At 44.3% G+C, this 17,394-nt stretch overlaps 1 protein-coding gene across 3 annotated transcripts; it reads left to right on the top strand.

The window, feature by feature from the left end:
* Window positions 1-6,673: 6,673 nt before the first annotated feature.
* ap1m2 (adaptor related protein complex 1 subunit mu 2) lies at window positions 6,674-16,572 on the top strand. Of its 3 annotated transcripts, none has more exons than XM_066663617.1 (12): window positions 6,674-6,908; window positions 9,596-9,752; window positions 9,867-9,934; window positions 10,337-10,467; window positions 12,113-12,260; window positions 12,712-12,838; window positions 13,283-13,425; window positions 13,513-13,584; window positions 14,782-14,940; window positions 15,182-15,307; window positions 15,808-15,883; window positions 16,037-16,572. In XM_066663617.1, exons 1-12 carry the CDS (start codon window positions 6,867-6,869, stop codon window positions 16,060-16,062), a joined length of 1,275 nt encoding a protein of 424 aa, XP_066519714.1. In that variant the 5' UTR covers window positions 6,674-6,866; the 3' UTR covers window positions 16,063-16,572. The 3 variants fall into 3 exon arrangements, with proteins under 3 accessions (XP_066519714.1, XP_066519715.1, XP_066519716.1); XM_066663619.1 differs by lacking the exon at window positions 6,674-6,908 and adding an exon at window positions 7,260-7,278; XM_066663618.1 differs by lacking the exons at window positions 15,808-15,883; window positions 16,037-16,572 and adding an exon at window positions 15,435-15,699.
* The last annotated feature ends 822 nt before the right edge of the window (window positions 16,573-17,394 follow it).

Genomic DNA, 17,394 nt, shown 5'->3' with positions numbered 1-17,394 from the left:
CCCTCTCTTCTCTTTCTTCTCTCTCTCTCTTTCTCTCTCTCTCTCACTCCCTCTCTCTCACTTTCTCTCTCTCTCTCTCTCTCTCTCACTCTGTCTCTCTCACTCTCTCTCACACTCTCTCTCTCACTCTCTCTCTCTCTCTCACTCTCTCTCTCTCTCTCTCTCTCTCTCTCTCTCTCTCTCCTCTTTGTTCATTATATATTAACCTTTGATAATGACTTGAGCTTGTCTATAAGTACAGTGGGAGTAACTCTGTTTTACATAATTCATGATCTAATAAATACCGTGGGCCAAACAGAACTGGACCTAGACTGCTGGTAGCGCACTAAATCTACCTCCATCTCTCAATACAATGGCAGCCAGTGTGTGGATGTCTATTAGCTGATTTAACTGGACTCCTCCAAGTGTGCAACACACACCACCACCATTTCAGTGTCACTGCAGCGCTGAGAATGACCCGCTGCCCAGACCTTATTCATACCTGCTCTGTGGGAGTCTGACCACGGAAGAACAGGGTTAAAGGGGGCTAACGATGCAGAGTATGCAGAGCAACAGACTGACTAGAAAACTCCAAAATGCACTCGTAGGGTCAGTGGCGCTGATAAAACCTACAATAAGTGTAGAAACAATCTTTTTAATGTTTTGGCTGATGGTGTAGTTGAGAAAGTACGCTGTCTTTCGCGCGAGACATTTAAACTTTATCATATGCACTGAGCTGTAGCCCCCCTCCATTTCAACCAGCAAGTCTCCATGGCCCTAGTGTGCTGCAAAGCCACCACAAAACAACACACACAGCGTAGATCAGATAACGCTGAATGAAATTTGTGATAGTTCTCTCAGCCCGATGGTCTCAAGCAATGTGTTCTGTGCTGGAATTTGAGTTCAAAGAGTTCAAGACTCTGAATGCTTGGTATGCAGTCGGACCAGAAACTGCTTAAAAAAGACAAAGCGCATACTATGCTCAGTGTGATGAGCTGTTTGTTTGTGCGGCCTTGTATTACAACTGGTTTCCGACACCAGATCAATCTCTTCGAAAAAAAAAAATAGTTTCACAAAGATGAGTTGATTAAGTGCACGTGTTTGGTGGCCACAGTTAGCCACGAGGCTAACAAGTGAAGGACGTTTACTGCCCAGCAATTACTACTGTGTTGGATGACATTAGCACAATGCTAACAGTTTAAATACAATCCAAACACAATTAGCTACATTAGCCTTGGAGATGCAGTGCAAACAAAAGAAGCAAACTTTGGAATCTAAACATAAATGGGCTAATCTAATAAGATTTCCAAAAAAAACACATATATTCAATGAGAAGAAATGCACCAGATATTCAAAACATAACTATGGTGGCGCAGCAGGTTAGTGTCTCAGTCACACAGCTCCAGGGGGGGTTTGATTGTGGGTTGTGGGTTCGATTCCCGCTCCGGGCGACTGTCTGTGAGGAGTTGGTGTGTTCTCTCTGTGTCTGTGTGGGTTTCCTCCGGGTGACTGTCTGTGAGGAGTGTGATGTGTTCTCCCTGTGTCTGCGTGGGTTTCCTCCGGGTGACTGTCTGTGAGGAGTGTGGTATGTTCCCTGTGTCCACGTGGGTTTCCTCCAGGTGACTGTCTGTGAGGAGTGTGGTGTGTTCTCCCTGTGTCCGTGTGGGTTTCCTCCGGGTGACTGTCTGTGAGGAGTGTGGTATGTTCCCTGTGTCCACGTGGGTTTCCTCCAGGTGACTGTCTGTGAGGAGAGTGGTGTGTTCTCTCTGTGTCTGCGTGGGTTTCCTCCGGGTGACTGTCTGTGAGGAGTGTGGTGTGTTCTCCCTGTGTCTGTGTGGGTTTCCTCCGGGTGACTGTCTGTGAGGAGTGTGATGTGTTCTCCCTGTGTCTGCGTGGGTTTCCTCCGGGTGACTGTCTGTGAGGAGTGTGGTATGTTCCCTGTGTCCACGTGGGTTTCCTCCAGGTGACTGTCTGTGAGGAGTGTGGTGTGTTCTCCCTGTGTCCGTGTGGGTTTCCTCCGGGTGACTGTCTGTGAGGAGTGTGGTATGTTCCCTGTGTCCACGTGGGTTTCCTCCAGGTGACTGTCTGTGAGGAGAGTGGTGTGTTCTCTCTGTGTCTGCGTGGGTTTCCTCCGGGTGACTGTCTGTGAGGAGTGTGGTGTGTTCTCCCTGTGTCTGCATGGGTTTCCTCCAGGTGCTCCGGTTTCCTCCCACAGTCCAAAAACACGTGATCAGACGAGGCTGTAAAGCTACATTAGCCTTTATCGTTAACTTTAGTCAGTCTGGACAAGAACATCTGCTAAAACTCTGTGAATGTGAATGTAGATACAACTGATAATATCGCTTTGCCAGTGTGCTTTTGTGTTACTGTGTTATCACCCTTATTCTTTTCCAGACAGATTTAGAGATTCCTGGTCACATTTTTGTATCTGGAATCCATCAGTATCACTTGTAGTCGCCTGCCGACAAAGAAAAGATATTTATTTCTCCTCCACCATTGCCACGGTTACTGACAGACATCGGCTTTGTGTCCAGCTCAGTGGACAGGTTAAAAGAGGCTCCGATCTGTCTGAAGAGAATTCCTCACACAGGAGTGGCCTTCAGCACTGGAACTCTCCACACATTCGATACCGTGCTTTTGTCCGATTTAAAGACTGTCGTTTCTCCTCTTAAGTCCTAGACTTTTGGGAAAATCTGAAGTATTGTGTTCATAAATAACTGATAGTTCACTAAGATTAATGAAATCTCATTTATATTCCACCTGAAAAGGCCGAGAATGTTTTTTATGGGTTGTTATTTTAATCATCGTAAAATGCACTGGATTTAATAGTGCATAAAAATTAATAAACACTATGCATTGGCTCAGTGTTGTGTGGGAGGCTTATTTGACCCTAGTCACTGCTTATTAAAGGGGTAACAAGCAAGAAGCATTAGCGCTGTAATAAAACACAGAGGGCCTAATGCTGCTGTCACTGTCACTCTGCATATTCTAATACCGCCACCTGCGACTGGCTGGTCGTCATCAAAGTAGGCGGCCCTTGGATCTCACACCAGGTGACGCAGGTGGCCAGGTGTTGAAGTGGGAGTGGCTTCATCACCGTGACGATGAGTGAGCCTGGATGACCTTCAGATTCCAGGGCTGAAACAATAACCCCCAGTTCCGGTTCTGTCACTAATGAGTAACCAGTCCAGTCTCAGAAAAGCAGGGAGGACTGTCGTGTCACACCGGTATTCATAAGTATTTGAACATGTTTTAACTATGAATAATCCCAGGATGCTCTGTTCTCCTGGGCTATGAGGCACAGGTAAAACATGCACTCGTGTGTCATGGATGTTGCAGAACACCTTAAACATGATTTACCTGAAAATACCATATATTTTTACACTGTACTGTGGGGCCATTTTGTATTTGTCTCATTTGCTTCAAGGTTTGACTCTTTTTTTTATTTATTATTGTACATTTATTACATACATGAGTACTCCCAGGATGCCCTAGTCTCCAGGGCTCTGAGGCTCAGCCTGATTCAGAGTTTACAGTTGCTATAGAAGTGAGAAGAATTGCACTAGAGGCTGCCCCCCACGGCTGTTACTGTCAAAGGGAATTGAAACCTGACCCCTGCTGCTGCTGAGAATCAGCTAGGGTTTCAGTGCTTCTGAAATGTTAATGAGGGTTTCTATAGTCCCGCAGCTCACAAAATTACACAGCCATTCACTAATAGAGGACGTTAAGTTTACTTTCCTACACGGCAACCAAGTCGTCACCTGAGAGACGATAAAGAAATCTGGCACATGTTCATGTCACTAACAACTGCCATAATACACGTGCTGTTTTGTGTAATCTGTTGCAGTGTGTACTTTATAAGCCCCCTGTAACACTGTTCTTCAATGATATTTGGGTGATGGATCATTCTCAGCGCTGCAGTGACACTGACGTGGTGGTGGTGTGTTAGTGTGTGTTGTGCTGGTGTAGAGTGGATCAGACACAGCAGTGACTGCTGGAGTTTTTAAACCCTGTGTCCGCTCTGTTGGTCCACCTTGTAGATGTAAAGTCAGAGACAGCAGCTCATCTGATTCTGCAGTTTGTGTTAAGTGTCATAGGATTGTTGGGCTGTTCCCTTGCGTGACTACAAGGGGCTAACCAAGTATGCAGAACAACAGATGTACCTACAGTCTGTAACCTCTGTGTATTCATGTGTGCACTGTTTGCAGAGTGGGCCTAGTAAAATCTGTATGAATACGATAGGTGTTGAAGATAGTATTGATCCAGATATGAGGGTTTAAAGCCGTACACAGCAGTGAACAACCATTACAGCCTCAAGATAAAGCTTTTGCTTATTACATATGTCCCAGTTCAAACATCACAGCAATGCGGAGTACACTGTTCTGGAAACAGTGGTCAGTTTGAAATTTTGAGGTGAGCTCAGAGAAAAAGGGCTTTGTCCAAACATTTCAGGTAAAAGGCTTTTGTAGGAGTAGCTGTTCCCATGGAGCATGTTTCCAAACACTGTACAACTGGTGAACGTGATGCTCTATTCTGACTCACAGTGGTGGTGATAGGAACCAGGCGTCTGACAAGGGCAATGCTTTAAAAGCTCCTAAGGAAAGTTCATTCATTCATTCATTCATTCATTCATTATCTGTAAGCGCTTATACAGTTCAGGGTCGCGGTGGGTCCAGAGCCTACCTGGAATCATTGGGCGCAAGGCGGGAATACACCCTGGAGGGGGCGCCAGTCCTTCACAGGGCAACACTCACACATTCACTCACACCTACGGACAATTTTGAGTCGCCAATCCACCTACCAATGTGTGTTTTTGGACTGTGGGAGGAAACCGGAGCACCCGGAGGAAACCCACGCAGACACAGGGAGAACACACCACACTCCTCACAGACAGTCACCTGGAGGAAACCCACACAGACACAGAGAGAACACACCACACTCCTCACAGACAGTCACCCGGAGGAAACCCACACAGACACAGGGAGAACACACCACACTCCTCACAGACAGTCACCCGGAGGAAACCCACGCAGACACAGGGAGAACACACCACACTCCTCACAGACAGTCACCCGGAATGGGAATCGAACCCACAACCTCCAGGCCCCTGGAGCTGTGTGACTGCGACACCTACCTGCTGCCCTAAGGAAAGTTAATAAACAATATATAATTACAACACAATTACAATACATTACATTATATAAGTGTAGAAGCCCTAATGATGAGTTTCAGAGCTCCTCAGAGTTACTTTGGAGGCCAAGAGCCAGGTAGAGGGGGTATAAGGCTGTGGAACTGTGTTCTCTGGAGTGGCTCTCAATCTAGTACCACTAAAATGAGTTGGACTGGTGTTGGCGATCCACAACCGATCATCCATTAACTTTACCTAAAGTCACTAATACTTCTGTGGCTATATGCCATCAGATTCTCACAGAAATCCAGAGAAAAGCCTTCCTAGATGAGTTAGTGACAGAAGCTGTTACTGTAGCACTGTTACTTTTGAGCACTCTCGCCCATATATAAATATTTTACAGGAAGTGTCAGTCAAACGCATGAAAACCAGACCCTCTCTGATTCATTTTAATAACAGGATCTGAGCTGTAATTCTTCGTCAAATAGCCATAAAATAATCCACGCTGCCCAGAAGTACAACAAACAAATGAGCCTCTGCTTATCTCTCAGGGCCGGGTGTTATCTGTTAGACACATCAAGGATGTTTCTTTATAACATTAATGTTTAAGTTCAGCCCTAAGCTTATTAGGCGTCAGTGTAGGAGAGCTGATCTAGAGCCAGGTAACACCTCCAAACTCAAATGGACTGTTATATTGTCTCGTACAGCACCTCATAGAACTGGCTTGCAATGCACTCACATACTCACTCACATTTAGGAACTGCTCCACAAGGGGGTGCTATTCAGTTCTTTGCATCAAAGGCACTATAACTTTAGAAGGTTGCAACCTCAATGCCTTGCTGCTCCTATCGCCTCATGAGTCAGTGTCATGGACGACACTGATTCGATTCGTACCTGTACCTGTAGACATTATGTTGGATGTACCTGCAGATGAAGGCAGCAGTGTGACTCAACATCACTGAAGTTTGTGAGCCAGGAAAGGTACAAACTTCAAAGAGAATGGAGCGAGGCTCCTGTGACAGCTCTGGCTATTTCTGGTAGGAAATATTATGATGTAATCTAGCATCCAAGAGTACAGAAACTTGGAAGGTTCCATCACGTTGCATATGCGTCTTGAATTTTGATGAGTGCTGCTAACCATGCGGACAGACAGGATTATGGAGGATATCAGGCAGAGGAACAAACAGCTACGCTGCCTTTAAAGATGGGCCTTTAAATAGTTTATTTTATTTATTTATTTTTAAATAAAATTATAAAACCATGCTACAGAAGTGTAAAGCTCCATTGTGCGATGGAGCAGCAGTGGAACTGTGTTCCCTGGCATGATGAAGCTCCATGCAGAAGCTGTGGGATGAGTTGCAGTGGGGTCTAGGATCCAGAACTAATCCTGTTGTGGCTGAATGCAATCATATACTCACAGAAATGTTCCAGCACCTGAAGTAGAAAACGTCTGGAACGTATTACAAAGTGGAGGAATGTAGTGTAGATCAGCAGCGCCCTCGTGTGCCCATGTACTTCATGTGCTACATCTCCAAACGTGCAGGTGAGCTTCTGCTAGCAGTTACCTGGCGTTCCACCGCGTGACGTCATCACGCCGCACGAGTGAAAGAGGAACCGAGGTGTCCATGACTAACTCTGACAGGAAAAATTACAGATAGCGTATGGACTATTTCTATGTTTTGGCTCGTCTTTTAAATTGAGTCCGCGAGCTGCATTTGTGTAAGGGGAGTGTTTTAAAACCGAGTTTGGACTTTGGGCCATGTCTGCTTCAGCCGTGTTCGTGTTGGACCTTAAAGGGAAGGTGAGGCTAAAAAAAAAACAACTGCTGGAACCTCAACCAGCTGGGGACCGACAGTACTGGACCTGGGTTCGGAGCTGGTGTTGGTTTCTAACAGGTTTTTACACTTTAATACACCTCAGACCTTACAACTGAGGTCATGCTCCTGAACTCCTGAGCGCTACGTGTTAACCTTCGCCAACGGTGAATACCTCATAACCTGTTTAAACGAGCTGCCAATACGCCTACGTAAACTACGTAAATGTCAGACTTTGGCCAGGCCTAGAGAAGGAAAACTGCTCTATCTGTGTTCCTGAATGACAGGAGAACTTTTTCTACGGAGCACTACTGGTGACAACCCTTCAAAATAAATAAACGAGACCGATTTACTGAGGTGTGGAAATAACTTAAATGGGCGTGTAGCATATTTAAATATATAATTTCCCCATTCATAATTAAGTTGTTCCCATGGTTTAATAAGCGTCCCTTAATTTAAATATGAAGCAAGCTACAGTTTAGATATTGGCGATGCTATCATTATTAGCATCATGTCATTTCCTCGTGTCATAGTATCAGATATTTAATTTAGCATCAACATAGTTAGCCCACACATTAAATAGGTAATTCTAGGGTTTTTTAATAAAAGAATTGCTTCTGCATTGAACTGTGAATACGCAAAGAGCCGTTATCTTGCTAAAACCAGCTTTTTGCGTGTGTTCTGCTGTTGTTACAAGTCGAAGGTGTCTAAAATGATTCTTTATTTTACTTTCTTCTCAAACATGAGCTTGGGATGGGCAGCACATTGACACAGCAGGAAGTGACTCTGTCACAGCTCCAGGGACCTGGAGGTTGTGGGTTTGAGTCCCGCTCCGGGTGACTGTCTGTGAGGAGTGTGGTGTGTTCTCCCTGTGTCTGCGTGGGTTTCCTCCGGGTGACTGTCTGTGAGGAGTGTGGTGTGTTCTCCCTGTGTCTGCGTGGGTTTCCTCCGGGTGACTGTCTGTGAGGAGTGTGGTGTGTTCTCCCTGTGTCTGCGTGGGTTTCCTCCGGGTGACTGTCTGTGAGGAGTGTGGTGTGTTCTCCCTGTGTCTGCGTGGGTTTTTTCCGGGTGACTGTCTGTGAGGAGTGTGGTGTGTTCTCCCTGTGTCTGCGTGGGTTTCCTCCGGGTGACTGTCTGTGAGGAGTTTGGTGTGTTCTCCCTGTGTCTGTGTGGGTTTCCTCCTGGTGACTGTCTGTGAGGAGTGTGGTGTGTTCTCCCTGTGTCTGCGTGGGTTTCCTCCGGGTGACTGTCTGTGAGGAGTGTGGTGTGTTCTCCCTGTGTCTGCGTGGGTTTCCTCCGGGTGACTGTCTGTGAGGAGTGTGGTGTGTTCTCCCTGTGTCTGCGTGGGTTTCCTCCGGGTGACTGTCTGTGAGGAGTTTGGTGTGTTCTCCCTGTGTCTGTGTGGGTTTCCTCCTGGTGACTGTCTGTGAGGAGTGTGGTGTGTTCTCCCTGTGTCTGCGTGGGTTTCCTCCGGGTGACTGTCTGTGAGGAGTGTGGTGTGTTCTCCCTGTGTCTGTGTGGGTTTCCTCCTGGTGAATGTGAGGAGTGTGGTAAGTGCTCTCTGTGTCTGCGTGGGTTTCCTCCGGGTGACTGTCTGTGAGGAGTGTGGTGTGTTCTCCCTGTGTCTGCGTGGGTTTCCTCCGGGTGACTGTCTGTGAGGAGTTTGGTGTGTTCTCCCTGTGTCTGTGTGGGTTTCCTCCTGGTGACTGTCTGTGAGGAGTGTGGTGTGTTCTCCCTGTGTCTGCGTGGGTTTCCTCCGGGTGACTGTCTGTGAGGAGTGTGGTGTGTTCTCCCTGTGTCTGTGTGGGTTTCCTCCTGGTGAATGTGAGGAGTGTGGTAAGTGCTCTCTGTGTCTGCGTGGGTTTCCTCCGGGTGCTCTGGTTTCCTCTCACACTCCAAAAACACACATTGGTAGGTGGATTGGTGAAAAAATTGTCCATAGGTGTGAGTGTGTGAGTGAATGTGTTTATGTCGCCCTGTGAAGGACTGGCGCCCCCTCCAGGGTCCCGCACAGTGATTCCGGGTAGGCTCTGAACTGGAAATTGGTTAAAGAAAATGACTGAATGAATGAATGAATTTGTTTGGGATGTTATTGCTATTATGCAAAGATACGAGTGATAGTTACATGATAATTAAAATATAGCTTTTGAGTGAATCTGTAAATAGTAAACTTATTGTGAAATAATTAATTGCATGAATCTCCAAGCACATATAATTCTTCAGATACATTCATTTTGTCACAGGGCGTACACTGAGTGCCCTTGCCCCTAAGGAAAGGAGCGGCTGGCACCGTGTGCACTCTCTAGAGACATCAATAAAATCGGTTTGTATACTGCCTCTGGGGACTTGGTGGTTGTCTCTTGAGATTGTGCATTTGGGTTCTGCAGCGTGTGAGACATTCCCTTGCTTAAGGGCAAGGCGGCCCTGTTCCTCAGGGCTGGAGTTTCTACTCACCAGATGTTCCCACCTTTGGAGTTTATGAGTTTCAGGAGTGCCTCCCATTATTTATATGCTGGAACTGAAAGGCTAAGGCTTGTTACTGGCCTTACAGACTTGTGACTGATGTTGAATTTCTTTTGATATTTTGTGTTATGTTTTGAAAACCACAAGAGTCTCACACACACATTCATTTCTTTAAAACGGTTTCACATCTTGGTTTATTCTCATTCTTCAGGTGCTGATATGTCGCAACTACAAAGGCGATGTGGACATGTCCGAGATTGACCACTTCCTGCCTCTGCTAATGCAACAGGAAGAGGAAGGGCTTGTGTGCCCTGTGATTTCACACGGAAACGTCCACTTCATGTGGATCAAACACAGCAATCTCTACTGTATCCTTCAGCAGTTTGACCACGAATGCTGCGATTTATATCAGACCTGAATAACTGTAGTTCAGATGCTGAATGCATATAGTGTCTGTGAACCTTAACATTACTTCCTCTCAGTGGTGGCTACTACAAATAAAAACTCCAATGCGTCCCTGGTGTATTCCTTTCTGTACAAACTAGTGGAGGTGAGGCTGTGTACATTTATACCTCACCAGGATCTTTGCAGGCACTGAATGAATCGTTGTATGCCCCATGGAGCATATCCCCTACATTGGAGGTGGCTGTATTTTAAGTTAAATAGGATTACTACAGTTTCTGATCAATTCTGACCACTAGGTGTCAGTATACAGGCTGTTACATAGGGTGTCAGTGACTAAAATGACTGTTTTGGTGCATGAGCTGGTCTTGCATGGTTGTTAAGTGTCCCATCTTCTCTACATCTTCCTTATGCAAGTGCATTATCTTAAATCTCATCTCCACAGAGTTATCTCTTGTAAAATGAATAAATGAATGGCTATTTTGTCTGGAAATGACCACTCTAGGTTTGTCTGAACACCGTACTATATTTGGGTGTGTCCTCTGTGCAGGTTTTTACGGAGTACTTTAAGGAGCTGGAGGAAGAGAGCATTCAGGATAACTTTGTGGTGGTGTATGAGCTGCTGGACGAGCTCATGGACTTTGGGTTTCCACAGACCACAGACAGCAAGATCCTGCAAGAGTGAGTTCCAACACAAACGTCTCTTTTTACCGCAGCCACTCCCGAGGAATTACAGTCTAGGGGCCCAACCCCTTTTCTTGCAGACCCTCTGTTTCAACACAGCTGGCTCTAATACACAGATACCTCTGAAAGCCTTGATGACATGGATCAGGATTTGAATTCTAGATGTACACACCCTAGAACAAACAGATTGCTGTGTAACACCAGTTTACAGTGCTTTTTTATGAGGTATTTACAGTGTTAGGGGCATTATTTATGTTATTACACATGATAATTCAACAATAGTGTTATACTTGTGTAACTACATTTACAAATTCAACAAATGCTTGCGGCGGCACGGTGGCACAGCAGGTAGTGTCGCAGTCACACAGCTCCAGGGGCCTGGAGGTTGTGGGTTCGATTCCTGCTCCGGGTGACTGTCTATGAGGAGTGTGGTGTGTTCTCCCTGTGTCTGCGTGGGTTTCCTCCGGGTGACTGTCTGTGAGGAGTGTGGTGTGTTCTCCCTGTGTCTGCGTGGGTTTCCTCCGGGTGACTGTCTGTGAGGAGTGTGGTGTGTTCTCCCTGTGTCTGCGTGGGTTTCCTCCGGGTGACTGTCTGTGAGGAGTGTGGTGTGTTCTCTCTGTGTCTGTGTGGGTTTCCTCCGGGTGACTGTCTGTGAGGAGTGTGGTGTGTTCTCCCTGTGTCTGCGTGGGTTTCCTCCGGGTGACTGTCTGTGAGGAGTGTGGTGTGTTCTCCCTGTGTCTGCGTGGGTTTCCTCCGGGTGACTGTCTGTGACGAGTGTGGTGTTTTTTCCCTGTGTCTGCGTGGGTTTCCTCCGGGTGACTGTCTGTGAGGAGTGTGGTGTGTTCTCCCTGTGTCTCCGTGGGTTTCCTCCGGGTGACTGTCTGTGAGGAGTGTGGTGTGTTCTCCGTGTCTGCGTGGGTTTTCTCTGGGTGACTGTCTGTGAGGAGTGTGGTGTGTTCTCCCTGTGTCTGCGTGGGTTTCCTCCGGGTGACTGTCTGTGAGGAGTGTGGTGTGTTCTCCCTGTGTCTGCGTGGGTTTCCTCCGGGTGACTGTCTGTGAGGAGTGTGGTAAGTGCTCTCTGTGTCTGTGTGGGTTTCCTCTGGGTGCTCCGGTTTCCTCCCACAGTCCAAAAACACACATTGGAAGGTGGATTGGAGACTCAAAAGTGTCCGTAGGTGTGAGTGTGTGAGTGAATGTGTGAGTGTGTCTGTGTTGCCCTATGAAGGACTGGCGCCCCCTCCAGGGTGTATTCCCGCCTTGCGCCTAATGATTCCAGGTAGGCTTTGGACCCACCTGGAATCTGAACTGAATAAGCGCTTACAGATAATGAATGAATAAATGCTTGCAAGTGTAAAAATTATTAGGTATTATTCTCATATACTGAATTATGTAGGTGCACTTAATTCAGTAATAAATAAATAGAAATGACATTATTTCTGGTACTGTAAATATGTGGTAACAAAAGCACGGTAAAATAAAGTTGGTTCCTGTATGGTCCTGGGTTTGAAGATGCCTTATATACAGAATTCTAGACCTAGATATGTGTGAAATCTGTGTACACTTGAATATACTTCAATATATATTTTATGATATAGCCATTTCATTGTTTTAGAAAATGAAACCAAATTCTGTTTATAAACAGATACATTACACAAGAAGGTAACAAACTGGAGATTGCTAAGAGCAAGGTTCCCACCACAGTTACCAATGCTGTGTCCTGGAGGTCAGAAGGCATTAAGTACAAGAAGAATGAGGTTTTCATAGATGTCATCGAGTCTATTAATGTCCTGGTGAGTGATGAGGTCAATTATGTCCTCAGAGTCATTAACATATGTCAGGTTCTCATTCTTTGGGATGGTAGTAGTTAATGAATTATTACAATACATTACAGTAACATTGAAACCTGCTAGCTTTACATATTGTTTTTGTCAAAACCTCATATCTCCGAAAAAAGGAGAAAATGGATGTTCCTAACTTGTGTTTAGATCGTTTAATTTGCTCAGTTCATTAGGAAATTTTGTCACAGTGAAATTGGCAGCTGGAAAATTCAAAACCATATTTTTTCAGAATATTCTGCAAATCTTAGGCACAAAAAAGAATTAACTTCATATTTACGTGTTGGCTGTGACATTTTGTCAGGGTTTTATTACTCTATGACTCCCTGCATGATTGATTTAATAGCACTGTGGTTTGTGAGGTAAGTAAATAAAACAGTAACCTGAATGATGTCCTGTTTTGTAGGTGAATGCTAACGGCAGTGTGATGAGCAGTGATATCGTGGGCAGTATTAAACTGAAGACGATGCTCTCTGGGATGCCTGAACTGAGGCTGGGCCTCAATGACCGCGTGCTCTTCGCTCTCACTGGACGTAAGATACATATTCTCTCCAAGTGCAGTGTTTAGATCATAGGGAGTTCCTTCAACAGCTTATTTTTTTAAACAAAACAATGCCTCTTGTCCGTGTACAAGCTTAACTAAATGAAGACTTGGTAGTATTTTTACTTGCAACCCATTGTGATGCTTCACTGGAAAGGAGGACATCTGTTGTTGCTACTCTGAACCCAGCACCACAGTAACTGCATTATGTAACTTTTAGAGGAGGGTAGGAAAATCACCTTCAGAATGTTACTGAAAAAATTAATTACACTCTGCAACTGTAGGGGGAGCCCAGGAGTAAAAACACCAAATCTTATTTAGTGTCCCTTTAAGTGCAAACTTATATAGAGAATTAAATTTACATTTGATACATAGCAATGTGACAAAATGACAAATACCTGGAAAACAGGTGTAAAACTGCCCTGTGTTTGTGCAGGAGATAAAGGGAAGACGGTATCGATGGAAGATGTAAAGTTTCATCAGTGTGTGAGACTCTCCCGCTTCGAGAGTGACCGGACCATCTCCTTCATCCCTCCGGATGGAGAGTCTGAGCTGATGTCATACCGCATCAATACTCACGTAAGAAATGTGTATTTCTTACTCTATGCTCTTTACATTACAGCTTTCCTTGGTTTCCCTAAAAAAATCTATTTCTTCTTCTATTAGGTAAAACCTCTGATCTGGATTGAGTCTGTTATTGAGAAGTTCTCTCACAGTCGAGTGGAGATCATGGTAAAGGTGGGTTTTTCAAAGTTTTACATTCATTCATTATCTGTGACACTTATCCAGTTCAGGGTCGCGGTGGGTCCAGACCCTACCTTGAATCATTGGGCACAAGGTGTGAATACACCCTGGAGGGGGCGCCAGTCCTTCACAGGGCAACGCACACTCACACATTCACTCACACCTATGGACACTTTTGGGTCACCAATCCATCTACCAACGTGTGTTTTTGGACTGTGGGAGGACACAGGGAGACCACACCACACTCCTCACAGACAGTCACCCGGAGGAAAACCCATGCAGACACAGAGAGAACACACCACACTCCTCACAGACAGTCACCCGGAGGAAACCCACGCAGACACAGGGAGAACACACCACACTCCTCACAGACAGTCACCCGGAGGAAACCCACGCAGACACAGGGAGAACACACTACACTCCTCACAAACAGTCACCCGGAGGAAACCCATGCAGACACAGAGAGAACACACCACACTCCTCACAGACAGTCACCCGGAGGAAACCCACGCAGACACAGAGAGAACACACCACACTCCTCACAGACAGTCACCCGGAGGAAACCCATGCAGACACAGGGAGAACACACCACACTCCTCACAGACAGTCACCCGGAGGAAACCCACGCAGACACAGAGAGAACACACCACACTCCTCACAGACAGTCACCCGGAGGAAACCCACGCAGACACAGAGAGAACACACCACACTCCTCACAGACAGTCACCCGGAGGAAACCCACGCAGACACAGAGAGAACACACCACACTCCTCACAGATAGTCACCCGGAGGAAACCCACACAGACACAGAGAGAACACACCAAACTCCTCACAGACAGTCACCCGGAGGAAACCCACGCAGACACAGAGAGAACACACCACACTCCTCACAGACAGTCACCCGGAGGAAACCCACGCAGACACAGAGAGAACACACCACACTCCTCACAGACAGTCACCCGGAGCGGGAATCCCTCACATTTGATAAATGGAACTGTGTGACTGCGACACTAACCTGCTGCGCCACCGTGCCGCCCAAAGTTTTACATTTATATTTTTATTCATAAACATTTGACTGACGCTCATATTTTGAAATATATGTGGCTCTACAATGTATTAAAATTGCAAACGAGCAATGTAGATAATTTCCTTCTTCTTACAAGATTTAGTAACTCCTCCTCTCTTATCCAGGCTAAAGGACAGTTCAAAAAGCAGTCTGTGGCCAATAATGTGGAGGTCCGAGTTCCTGTGCCAAGTGATGCAGACTCCCCAAAATTTAAAACTAGTACTGGCTCAGCCAAGTACGTCCCTGAGAAAAACATGGTGGTATGGACCATTAAATCTTTCCCTGTGAGTAAAGATTATCAGCAGTTCTTTCTTATTTGTAATTGGTGTTTCTTCTTTTTAACTAAAACCGCCGCTTCTGGTCATGTATGAATATTAGTTTTATTTAATTTGATTTGATTTATTTAAGGATTTTGTAAGTAATTTACTGTAACATTGCCTTCTCCCTGTCCAGTGCTTGGTATTTGTTTATTCTTTGTGTGTGTTGATATTTGATATATATATATATATATATGTGTGTGTGTAGGGAGGGAAAGAGTTCCTGATGCGGGCCCATTTTGGCCTCCCCAGCGTGGAGAACGATGAGATGGAGGGAAAACCCCCAATTACAGTTAAATTTGAAATCCCGTACTTCACTGTGTCAGGAATACAGGTTTGTGTTTGTTTATGTGTGTGTTTAGTACAGATATATGTTATTTTAGATGATATGGTGTCTCAATAAAATGCAAATGAGCTTGCGTTCGGTTTTTGTTGAGGAATCCAATTTTAACTTACCACAGATGAAGCCAGTCAGCCGAGACAGGTTTGATATTCATATTTTGCTTCTTTTGTTTAGTCCTGGAGCTATGAGGGCACTGACAAACTCTAAAAATCAGTAGTCACCCAAATCTTTTCTGAGAATACACCCTCAAAACTTTCCTCAACCAGTTCAAATCACATCCCGGTCTTCATTCATTTTCACACAGACCAGGGTAACTTACTGTGAATTATAAACTTGAACATATGTTCAGCATGTTTACAATATTTACTCCTCTTCACACCTTCGTTTTAAGCACTTACGTGGATGTGTAAAAAAAACGATTACCACAGATTATTCATATGCCATAGGATTATCATCCAGTTCTGATCTTTTGGATTATTCGCTTCTGTTAGGTGCGGTATATGAAGATTATTGAGAAGAGTGGCTACCAGGCTTTACCTTGGGTTCGGTACATCACACAGAGTGGAGGTATGCCAGTTCATTTGCATGTGTGCAAACAGTACGCCTTTATCTACCCCAGTGATTTGAATAGGATCACAACAAGGGTGAGAAAGAGCAGTGAGCTGTGTCCTGACTTAAATGAAGTGAATGCAACTGAAATACGTGTTTTTCTCTTCACAGATTACCAGCTAAGGACAAACCACTAGAGAAGCTCTTTGAATGTTCCTGACCTTGTTCAACCAACCAAAAGAATGCTTTTGTGATCAAGTGGATATTTGCATCAGAATCTGTCTTAATATTTCAATTCTTTTTGCTGAAAAGAGAAGGGACAAATTGTTACTGGGTATTATTGGATTTCACTGTGGCTGAATGTTTCTTTTTGAATTGTGTCATGGTTTGAAAACACTTTCCTCAAAATAATAATAATTAAAATGTGTGTATGGTGTTGAACATATTGTGGGTGACTTTAATAATATTAATAGTAATAATAACAATAATTTTAAGTGACATATCCCTATAAATTTTGCAAAATAACCAATACACACATCAATGTACTTACCATGATAAAATGTACTGAAATGTGTATTTTTCTTCTTCTGGTCAGTAAGCATTTATAACAAATTTCATATATAATTGTATTTATTTATACATTTCTAACATCAAGCTTAGCCCAGTATGATCCGTAGTTGATTGAGCGAATCAATACCTCATTAAATTAAATCAAGTGTGCTGATATTGGAAATTGCAATAAACTCTCTGGCCATGAATTAAATACCTAAAAACTCAAAATGACAGGTTTAGCTGTTATTTTCAAGTAAAAAATATTGAATGTCTTAAGTGGCTTAAACACAAAAAAGATTGTGTTCAGGTGCCTATATTTATGTTGAACTGTACATTTCCGTACACATGAATTGGCCAAATCCATATGGGAGAATGTATTTATATTTCTGTATTCATTTTATATTAAAATTCGCGCCTTTTTACCCGATTATCTCGACACTAAAGCAAGAGCATGAATGAAGTCTCACTGAACACAAATAACGTTCTCAAATCGCCCGCCTTCTGCGCTCTTTGCTCTGATTGGCCGGTGGCTCTGTTGCTATGGGAACTTAGTAGCAACCGCAGATTTGCTCCGCCCTTTTAATCATATATGGTGTGCCACAGTCTGGTATGTAGATTCTGATTGGTCGACAACATTTTGTTGCAGTCAGAGTATTTAATTTAATTTTTAAAATTATCTCTATATTATGAAGTTTGTAATAATAACAATAACGACGATAATAACGTACTGTGGTGAGCAAATTTGATTTATATAAACACAACCGTTTTGATTGTTTACATATAGCTATATACATGCATTTCTATTCACATGATAAAGAATCAACGTTATATTACACTTCTGATTGTAAAAACGCGTTTGTTTATTTATTTATTTGTCTAGGTTACAAATCAATGGCTGATCGGTTTTGTATATTCTGTCTTCTAATTATCTGTCTCCTCTAAAAGTCAGTCCCAAACATACCGTAGCCTTCTGATCA

Source organism: Hoplias malabaricus, chromosome 3 (assembly GCF_029633855.1).
Source record: "Hoplias malabaricus isolate fHopMal1 chromosome 3, fHopMal1.hap1, whole genome shotgun sequence".
NCBI lineage: Eukaryota > Metazoa > Chordata > Actinopteri > Characiformes > Erythrinidae > Hoplias > Hoplias malabaricus.
Note: the sequence above shows the minus strand (reverse complement) of the source record. Positions and strands in the feature narration are given on the sequence as shown.